Here is an 11287-nt window from a genome sequence, read left to right on the forward strand (position 1 = left end):
AAAGATATATTCTCTGTGTTTGTGCATCTGAGTCTAGCCTGGTGCTACAGTTCCCTGCGGGGCTCCTCCCCGAGGGAGTCAATACCACTGTTGCCCCTAAGAATCCACCAAACACCTCAAAACCATAACACTCAGACTTAAACAACACCCAGTAATCTAGGTAACTTTATTAATTTTTTTGGGAGTTGAGTACCACTATCTTCTTTATATATTGAAATTCTGTTAAGAATCTCCTTATTATATGAAGTTCCCTTGTTCTGTGATTGTGTATTCATAATTGAGATGGTAGAGTCGATAGCTCTATGTTTGATTTTTCTTCTTTCCTTGTTAAATTCAATTTTGTTTAGCAATGATCTCATACTTGCTGTACAAAGATATTCTTGCTTTGTCTTTCATTTTGAAAAATTAATTTAAAAAAACCCCAAAAAACCCAAAACTTAGCCAAAGTGGTCCACTGAGGAATCCCAACATGGCGGATGCTTCATCAGGGGACCTTCCACAAACGACAAGCTTAAACGAACTAACAGTCCGCCATGTTTTGAAACTGTTAGTCCATTTGAGTTCGTGTACAAAATGACAATAACACAGAGAGAGAATGAGACCATCGAGTGGTAATCTCCATCAGCCGTTGTTTTCTTTGCTCTCCCATGGGCTCCTCTGCAGGATCCACTTTGCAGGCAACACGAGACTGAGAGGAGTCCATGCGAGCTGAATTCCCTGAACAAGTTTTCCTACAAAACATTGGCTGCATTCTGTCTCAATGTTATGGTGATTTTCAGCATTTTTGAGACAGTTGTTCACTCATTTTTTTGGTTTCTTGTATTTAATCACAGTATGTCCTTGGTGTGGGCCTTTGGGGGTCTAAATTCAAGTGATTCTGGTGGGCTGAACTAATATTCAGCTGAAGTGTTGTTTTGGTTTTTTTTGAGGGGGGGGGGATAATAGTGCATGATTTAGGCAGGATGATGCTTCTCTTCTCCTCCTTCTCATGTTTTTACTTCACATCTGACATCCATTTCTGAATTCATGCACTGTTCTCTGTGAGGTCTTTCAAGCAGTGGAACTCCAGCGGGTGTCGCATTGTCAGGTTCGGTGCCCCAGGCACAGATAACTTTTTATCAGTGATGTAAATCCAGTTCTTCATTAGTTCATTGCAGGGGTCCCACTCTTCTACGAAATCACTTGAGACATCTTCATCTCTGTCATAGATAGTCAGCCCTAGGTGGTAAGAACTCAACTGATGGAATGCACATTTTATCTGAGGAATTGCCTTTAGTATCTCATACCACACCTGTACTAGCATTTCCTTTGCTGTGGAAAACTACTGAGAGAACATATCTTTTCCTATAATTAGCTTTTGGTGTTTTCTATAATTTAATAAACTATGAATACATTTTAGACTGTTTTGAATGAAGTCATAGAGGGATTTCTTTTTACCTGCTAAAGCAAGAGTCCAGCAGAAATTCAAATACTGGACAGGATGTAGAGAAGTTGGTGATCATAATGACATAAATACAATTAAATATGGCCAAATGTAATACATCTGAAAGACAGTATCACAATATTTATTAATCAGGTATCTGCAACTTGGTGAAAGACTCTCAAATCCAGATCCAGACAGTAAGCAGAGACACAGTCATTTAAGAGCTCAGTGTCATATTCTTTAGAGTCTACGAAGATTAATAATGTGGTTAGGCAGGAGATACCATTGAAGTCCATGGGGGTGAATGATGTGGTTAGGAGGGAGATACCATTGTCGTCTAATGGAGGTAAATGATATCGTTAGGAGGGTGATACCATTGAAGTCTATGGAGGTGAATGATGTGGTTAGGAGGGGAATTCCATTGATGTCTATGGCGGTGAATGATGTAGTTAGGAGGGTGATACCATTGAAGTCTATGGAGGAGAATGATGTGGTTAGGAGGGGAATTCCATTGACGTCTATGGAGGTGAATGATGTGGTTAGGAGGGTGATACCATTGAAATCTATGGAGGAGAACCAATGGACAGCAGCAGCTCTGATCTGAGGGGAATTCCATTGACGTCTATGGAGGTGAATGATGTGGTTAGGAGGGTGATACCATTGAAGTCTATGGAGGAGAATGATGTGGTTAGGAGGGTGATACCATTGAAGTCTATGGAGGTGAATGATGTGGTTAGGAGGGAAATTCCATTGACATCTATGGAGGTGAATGATGTGGTTAGGAGGGTGATACCATTGAAGTCTATGGAGGAGAATGATGTGATTAGGAGGGAGATACCATTGAAGAATTTAGAGATGAATTATGCAGTCAGAAGTGGCATTCCATTGAAATCTAATGAGATGAATGAGATATTTTTAGGGTGAAAACATTGAAGTAGACAAGGATAAATAATATATTATTAGGAGTGACATCTGATAATGAGAAAGGTAAATAGTGAGCTGTCCTATTAAAGCACTGGAAACTAGAGGATATTCTCTCTAACCCAGGTGCTCAGAGAACCATGCAGTCTATGAAGCACTGGTCCTGATTACGATGCTGCTATACAAATCCTCCCAAGGTCCATCTAGTGAAGAATGAAGGCTGAAAATTTACAGATAAGTCTGGGGACAAAACAGCTGGTAGAGATGTTTGAGAGAACCTCATGAGAACAGGCACCATCACTATGCACAATATGATGCAGAGAGCTTTCTAATTAAATATTCTAACAAGATCTGACCCTACCCTTGCACTGCACTGGCAGGTTGGATCTCTTTATTTTTTTAGGTGTATTACTATTTCTGTTTGTTTTAGAGTTACCTTGGATAATTAAGACTCTCTCTATTCTTGAAGAGAGCAGGACAGCAGATATTCAAATCAAACACCCTCAGAAGTGCTCTCTTGCACTTTCTTTGCTGTGCCCTCTGCACTGCATCATTTTCAGCCTCATGGCTCCTTTCCCAGAGGGACCTACAGAGAGTATTATTATTTTTACCTGCCGAGGATCCTCAGATCAGAGCTGCTGCTGTCCATTGGTTGTCCTGAAGGTAAGGATGTAAGCAAAATTTAAGAACTTGTGTTAGCATTGTTATAATATATGAAGAGAATTGTGTCATCTAGAGCACTGTGTGCAAAACGCAATAATGCAAGACAATGGGGTAATGCACAGACTGACCAAAAGGTGCAGATGGTGGTAGAAGGTCCCCATCCATAATAGCTTACAAAGTCAAGGAAGCAACCAGTGAAAGGGAAGTCACATATGGGAGGGAATGCAGTTCAGTGGGGGGCAGTGTGTAATAGTTGTAGAGAGGAAGGTGCAGAGGGCTGTAACAGGTAAAGGATTTCTGATGAGGATTTGGGAGTGGGAAGAGGTGCTTGGCTAGGAGAGAAGGTGATCTGGTAGTCAGGAGCACAGAGGGAGAAGTCACAGAGGAAGAACAGCTTTAGCAATCAGAGCAGCAGACAGGAGTGATGCCTGTGTTGTGTGCAGGTAAAAAACACACAGGGACATTATAAAATTATCCTCTACCTTTCTGATCAGTACGTATACACAGAGAATAAATTGTACATACAATCTTTAAATGCAATGTATAGATAGACTTTATTAATATCAGAAAATATATGACATTCTATCTAAACAATTAAAAACTTACTAACCACAAAAGAGCATCCAAACACTCACATCCATACCACTTTAAAACCTATAGCACTTGTAAACATAGTGACCCAAAAATACACTTATTGCTTTATACAAATGTTTTTTTACACTAATATTCTTCAACACCTTATAACAAATAATGTCAGTAGCAATTATACTCTGTATCCACTGAATTGTTTACAGGTGCTATAGGTTTTAAAGTGGTATGAATGTGAGTGTTTGGATGCTCCTTTGTGGTTAGTAAGTTTTTAATTGTTGAGATAGAATGTCATATATTTTGTGATATTAATAAAGTCCATATATACATTGCATTTAAAGATTGTATGTACAATTTATTCTCTGTGTATACGTACTGTGTTGCGTGCAGGGCATGGGGGAATAAGATAAACAGGACTGGATGAGGACTGAGACAGGGAAGGAGCAGTGCAGCACAAGGCTAAGTGGAATATTTGGGATATTTGATGGTAGCAGAAGAATTCTAGGAAAGAGGAAAACTAACTTAGAGCCCTGAAATTGTAAAAATATTCTGGCGGCAGCAGCAGTCAGGAATGGAGACAGAGCACTGCTAATCAGGTTACATTAATGAAGGAAGGGGAATGAGGACAGCCTGGGTGAGGACTGATGAGAGCAGGAATGAACTGATATGGACGGTGATGAGGAGGAGGCAGAAGCACAAGGACTGCTTTATGTGTGCTGCTAAAGTTATATTGAGAGCTGTAACGTCAGCATTTCCAATCCCAGTCTGCCCAGCACTCTGAGTCCCAGTCTAGTCTGGAGGCTGCAGGGCTGCTCCGTTCATTACAGGAATTTAATTAAAGTAATCCAGGGATGCATTTCTGAAGAGATTCTGCATGGCTCTGTGATTTTTCTCATCTCTTCTCATGCCTGGTTGTCTGTAACATGCAGTACGCAAACATCTGACCCAGCAATGTCCTCACAGCAATGCCCTTTCTACTGGGGCAATCTAAAAGCTACAAAACTGCACTGCATGGGGGCAATCAAACCATTCCCACCTGCCCTCTTGCTCATCAGCCCCTCGCTACTTTGATGCTCCCCATTTTCTCCTTTACCATACCACAATGTCCATCGTGTTCCCCTAGGCTCTGTCCACCTTCAGCTTTATCCTCACTAAATACTTATGCAAATGTGCATCTTTTCAAGAAATTTTAATTGGGTGAGCTGTTCTCATTATTCATATACTTATCTAATTGGGAAAATTATTCTGAAGGTGACAGCAAATAAAAGCCTTCATAGCGTCACCCCTTGTGTGCTCAGACTGAGCTGGATATCTAGTAATGTCTTTCAATTCTCTGTCTGCCTTCTTCCCAGAATCCCATGGAAGAGGAAAATCTCACCACAGTGACAGAATTCATCATTCTGGGCTTTCCTGAGTATCCAGACCTTCAAATTCCCCTTTTCATTCTGTTCTTACTGATTTACCTGATCATCCTGATGGGGAACCTCACTATTATAGCCCTGACATGCCTGGACCCTCGCCTGCACACCCCCATGTACTTTTTCCTCTGTAACTTGTCCTTCCTCGATATCTCCTCCACCTCAGTCACCCTCCCCAAACTGCTGGACATCTTCTTAAGGAAGCATCAGAGGATTTCTGCAGTTGGGTGTTTTACACAGATGCATTTTTTTCTGGTCCTGGCATCTGTAGAATTTTTCCTTCTTGCAGCCATGGCTTATGACCGCTATGTGGCGATCTGTCACCCCCTGCGCTATGCTGTTATTATAAATCAGAGACTCTGTGTACTGATGGCTGCAGGGACCTGGATCTTTGGGTTTTTAGATCCAGTGATACATACTGTCCTTATATCACATTTCTCTTATTGTAGATCAAACGAGATTAACCATTTCTTCTGTGACCCCTCAGCACTGCTGGCGCTGTCGTGCAGCAGGACACAGCCTGTTGAAAGTGTGACCTATATTGTTGGTTCTTTGGTACCATTTCCCTGCTTCATGACAACCCTGACATCTTACGTCTACATCATCTCCACCATCCTGAGGATCCGTTCCACGGAGGGGAGACACAAAGCCTTCTCCACCTGCTCCTCCCACCTCACGGTCGTTATTCTCTTCTATGGGACTATAATGTGCTTGTATATGAGACCAACATCCATGCAGTCACTGGATCTAAACAAGCTCTTTGCTGTGCTGTATAATGTTTTAATTTCCATGTTTAACCCCCTCATTTACAGCCTGAAAAACAGAGAGGTAAAAGGAGCACTAAGAAAGGTTTTTATTACTAAATTGGATTGCTAAGAATCAGAGGAAAATGTTGTGCGTTTATAAACATGGAACCTCGTAGATGACAATGAGACAAAGAGGCACAGGTGTTAATTCATTACCCATGCACTAAATCTCTGTTTTATTAAGCCACATGGATGAGCCGCATCTTATTGCATATTTCAGTGCTGCGTGGAAGCTGAGATTCAAAGTCTTGCTCTTTGAATCATTTTCCCTTCATCATGGGCCCCATAGAGAGGTCAGTGGGGTCCATGGTGATGGGATAGTCACCAGCAGGATGCCTGTAGGATCCATGCTTGGTCCAGTCTTCATCAATGGCTTCATTTCAGAGGCTCGTTGAATTGCCCATAAAAAAAAATACAGTGTGTAATTTATTCATTGAAACTTCAATTTGTGGCTTGGTCCTTTGGCTCAGTGGCAGTCCTGTGCCATGTGAATGTTTTCCAGTTTGATCTCCAAGTCTGCTGTTCTGCTGCCCGGATTGATTGGGGCTGGGATTGCTATAGAGGCAGCAGTCACAGCGTCCTGGGTGAGGGAGTCTTGGTCACTTCTTAAGGGATGACACCCGGTGTCGGATTCAAGGTAGAGGCTTCTGGAATGAACATGTTTGCACAGGTCCAGGAGCCTTTATAGGAAATCTGGTTTTCCAAGGATCAGAGGAACATGTTCAGTGTTTACGAAAGCAGAAAGCCATAGCTGACAGGGAGACAAAGTGGACCAGGGTGTAATTCATTACCCAAGCATTCAATCTCTCTCTTATTGAGGGCACATGGAAATGAGAATCTTATTAGCCAGGGAGCAGCTTCATATTCTGTATTTCTGTCATACGTGGAATTTGAGACCCAAATTGTTGCACCTCACAGAGTGGTGGTCAGTGAGGTCCCTGGTGAAGGGAAAGTGACCAGCGGGGTGCCAGAATAATTACTGCTAGAACTCATCCCCTTCAATGCCTTCATTAGTGAGTCTAGCTGAAATGTCAATCACAAATGAGTTTATGCATTACGGCTTCAGTTGTGGGTCAGCCCGTTAGCTCAGTGACAGTTCTGTGCCAGGTGGATGTTTCCCAGTTAGATCTCTACGTCAGCTCTTCCGTTCCCTAGGTCATCTGGGACTGAGGGTGCTATAGAGGTAGCATTCACAGCTCCCTGGGCGGAGGGAGTAGTGGTCATTGCTTAAGGCTGACATTCAAGGTCCATGATACAGGGTACTAGAAGGAGTCCTGATGCATAGGCTCTGCTCTAGGGCTGTCACTGCAATGATCAGACTAGCTACATATGTGAATATGATATTGTGTGATGTCTAATAATAATATATAATGGGGCGGATTTTAAGAGCCCTGCTCGCGTAAATCCGCCCGGATTTACGCGAGCAGGGCCTTGCGCGCCGGTGCGCCTATTTTACATAGGCCTGCCGGCGCGCGCAGAGCCCCGGGACTCGCGTAAGTCCCGGGGTTTTCCGAGGGGGCGTGTCGGGGGCGTGTCGGCGGCAGGGCCGAGCGGTTCGCCGTTTTCGGGGCGGGACGCGGCGTTTCGGGGGCGGGCCCGGGGGCATGGTTTTGGTCCGGGGCATGGCCGCGCCCTCCGGAACCACCCCCGGGTTGCGTCTAGGCGCGCCAGCGGCTCGCTGGCGCACGGGGATTTACTTCTCCCTCTGGGAGGCGTAAATCCCCCAACAAAGGTAGAGGGGGGTTTTAGACAGGGCCGGGGGGGTGGGTTAGGTAGAGGAAGGGAGGGGAAGGTGAGGGGAGGGCGTTAGCGAATTCCCTCCGAGGCCGCTCCGATTTCGGAGCGGCCTCGGAGGGAACGGAGGTAGGCTGCGCGGCTCGGCACTCGCCGGCTACATGAAATCGGTAGCCTTGCGCGCGCCAATCCAGGATTTTAGCAGATATGCGCGGCTATGCGCGTATCTGCTAAAATCCAGCGTACTTTTGTTTGCGCCTGATGCGCCTACAAAAGTACGCGAGGGCGCCCTTTTTGAAAATCTACCCCAATATGTTAGATTATTGGAATTTTTCAAATTATGATAGTCAGTACCGATTCACAGTTCTATAATGATTTTTTCATAATTGTAATTTCATATGAGTGCTCAAGTGACTCTCATACCATCCCACGAACTTTTTGGCATATCTGCTCTCAAGCCGCATTAGGGATCATCTTTAATCATTGGTCACTACTTCACCCATATGCTTTTTGATTTTTTACTTTTTGTTTGTTTAATTTTCTTTTAAATAAAACGTTTAAGGCAGAAATACTTTCCTTTCGGGGATCACTGTTCATGGAGTGTGCAACCCTTCCAGGAGAATTCAAAGTGCAGTTCAGAGTGCAGTTCGACGTGCACGTTTCGCGTCCTGTGCTGCTTCAGGAACTCCTCTGACTGTATTTGTGTGCCAGAGTGTCTTCGGTTACACTTTGGTTTAGCCTCGCGAACGTGAGTGTTACTTCGTCGCGGTCCAGGACCGGACCAATGATTAAAGATGATCCCTAATGCGGCTTGAGAGCAGATATGCCAAAAAGTTCGTGGGATGGTATGAGAGTCACTTGAGCACTCATATGAAATTACAATTATGAAAAAATCATTATAGAACTGTGAATCGGTACTGACTATCATAATTTGAAAAATTCCAATAATCTAACGTATTATATATCATTATTGTTGTGTTCGTTGGTTCCAAAAATAAGGTTTGAGTCTAGTAAATATTGTGTGATGTCTGCCATAGTAGTTTATTTTATTTCAGCATTTTCTACTCTTCCATTGACCTTCTCTCCTGGTGATGTACTGTCCTTAGCATCTCTGTAATGAGTTCTCTTGCCTAAGAAGTGCACTGAGCGTAGTAATTGACGAGCAGTCTCGTAGCCACTGATTGCTTATCCAGCTGCATAACTTCTTACTTTACATTCGGTGCTATGTTAGTTTGTAGACTTTTGTTTTATATGGATTGTATTTAATTTTTGGGAGGGAACAGATATAACACATAAGAAAAATGCCTATGTAGCAGAGAATGAAGGCTCCAGGTGCAGATCCCAGTCCTGTTTCTCCTCAGGATGGAAGCACAGAGGAGAAGGAGAACATAGAGGGCCACAGAGCAACAGGGTAGGTCTGCAAGGAGGAGGGCAATCCCCAGACCCGCCTGCGCCAGTTGAACAAAGGCAGAGAAGGATCCTTGTACATCCCACCCCATCACCATGCACTCAGCAATGGATGAGAATTAGCAGAGATGAGCCAAGCCCACAGACCACATTTTTATTTATTTATTTATTTTATTTAGCGTTTTTCTATACCGGCATTCAAGATAAAAATCACATCATGCTGGTTTACATTTAACAGGGGGTGTAAAATGAAAATAAACTAAAAAACTGTAACAAGTGAAGAGAAACTCTGAAGTTACAATAAAACAGGGATGTTCAAAACTGGGTGAAGAAGGAAAGACTAAAGGAATTTAACAGAAAGAGCCATTATTTACAATGTTCTAGGAATGTCTGACTGTGGTTGTCGTTGAATTGAGATTCAGTTGGGGTCTGGAATGGCTTGTTTAAACAACCACGTCTTAAGCCTTTTTACAAATGTTAGAAGGCGCGGTTCTTGCCGAAGATCCGGTGGAATGGAGTTCCATAGGGATGGTCCTGCTGTAGAGAAAGCCCGGTCTCTAAATGTTATGTGTCGAGAGGTTTTGGTGTGGGGAACATGTAGTGATGCTCCATAAGCTTCTCTAAAGGGTCTGGAGGAGGTATGTTTTCTGAATGGGATTTGTAGGTTGAGCGGGGCAAGATGATGGATGGCTTTATAGATAGTTGTAATGGACTTATGAATGAATCTGTAGTGAATTGGCACATCCACATGTTGGAGGCTGGCAAGGGGTGGATGTGGGGATTTGCCATCGGGCTTCTTCCAGAGTGTGGGGACTCTTCCTGCCTTCCTGAGTCTGGTCAGTGCCTCATCCTCTCAGGATGTCATCAATAAAGGAGCGCCAAGCCCCAGTGATGCAATGTTTGTATGTTCAGTACTGATGCCTGTAATGCAGCCTGTTTACATCCCAGTAAGGAGTGGTTCCCCGTATAATAGGGAGCTTATATATGTAGTTTAGTTTAATTTACTTTATTAAAATGTCTTAATTACTTTGTGCAAAGGCTCTAAGTGCTTACAAAATATACATACATAATATAACATTAAAACAAAACATAACATCAAAAAATCATATATACAACAAATCAACAACCAAAAAGTCAGTATAGACATAAATCAAATTTACAAATACAATTTAGGTGAATGCTTGCTTAACAAGAAAAGCTTTTAACACAGTTTTAATTGTTTTAAACACTCTATCAGTCTCAAAGACGTGGGGATGTAATTCCACAGCGTGTGGGCTGCAACCGAAAAGGCAGTCTCTCTTGATTGACAGCCTAGTTGTACACACAATAGGAACCTCAAGGAGACCCTTTTCTTGTGATCTGAGATTCCTGCTGGGTTGGTAGATTCACAGTAAAAAGTTGATCCATGGATAAGAAGAGGTACTGAGAGGTTTGTGAGTCAGCACCTCTTAGATTGGACTCTATAACGAATAGCAGCCATTGAAGATGATGTATGTAGGAGTGATGTGATCGGAACGTTTGGTGCCGTGGAGTTGAGTAAACATTGCAAAGGTTTTATAGCCAGGTCAGGAAGCCCAAGATATATGGCATTACAATAGTCTATGCTGGGGAGCACTAATGCTTGGACAACCAGTTTGAAATCGAAGCTCAAGCAGGTTCTTTAGGCCCCGTAAGACTTTAAGTTTGAAAAAGCCATTTCTGGTCACAGACCTAATATGATGATGGAAGGATAACTTAGAATCTATCCATATGCTAAGGCTTTTTACATAGTTCTGAACAACATTCATTTTCCAATTATGCCTATGTTGGCAGGAGCAATAGAACTATTAGAACGTTAAAATACCAAAAATTCTGTTTTTGAAATTTTTAAGGAGAGTTTATTATGTTGGAGCTGCTGTTTAATGGATGACAGGCAAATTCCAATACCACTCGTTATGTCAGCCCAAGTGGGACTTATTTTGATATAAAACTGAATATCGTCAACATATATTCTATATCCATCACATCAAAATTTTACAAATTGGGGCTAAATAATTGCTAAATAGCAGTGCGGATAAAGCAAAGCCCTGACACCCCCCCCCCCCCCCCCATTGTAACCTGTGAAAAGTGGGTAGACAGATAAGATGTAAACCGAGTTAAAACTCTTCCAGAAATCTCACATTCCCTCAGCCGATAAAGAAGAATGTTATGGTCGAGGGTATCAAAGGCATATGAAATATCTAGCATGACCCAAACGTAGCTATGACCACTATCAAGACCACGTCTAATGCTATCAAGTAGAGATAAGAATCTCAGTACTAAGGGATTTCCTGAAACCAAACTAAAAT

General features: G+C 42.7%; 1 protein-coding gene across 1 annotated transcript; it reads left to right on the forward strand.

Annotated features, from left to right (window-relative positions):
* Positions 1-4953: 4953 nt before the first annotated feature.
* On the forward strand, positions 4954-5889 carry LOC115078448 (olfactory receptor 1019-like). Its single transcript, XM_029581361.1, has one exon. It carries the CDS (start codon positions 4954-4956, stop codon positions 5887-5889), a length of 936 nt encoding a protein of 311 aa, XP_029437221.1.
* The last annotated feature ends 5398 nt before the right edge of the window (positions 5890-11287 follow it).

Source organism: Rhinatrema bivittatum, chromosome 16 (assembly GCF_901001135.1).
Source record: "Rhinatrema bivittatum chromosome 16, aRhiBiv1.1, whole genome shotgun sequence".
Classification (NCBI taxonomy): domain Eukaryota; kingdom Metazoa; phylum Chordata; class Amphibia; order Gymnophiona; family Rhinatrematidae; genus Rhinatrema; species Rhinatrema bivittatum.

Bases quoted from the DNA above. Each gene is read 5' to 3' on its own strand.
- LOC115078448 (XM_029581361.1), top strand. From the start codon at position 4,954: ATGGAAGAGGAAAATCTCACCACAGTGACAGAATTCATCATTCTGGGC.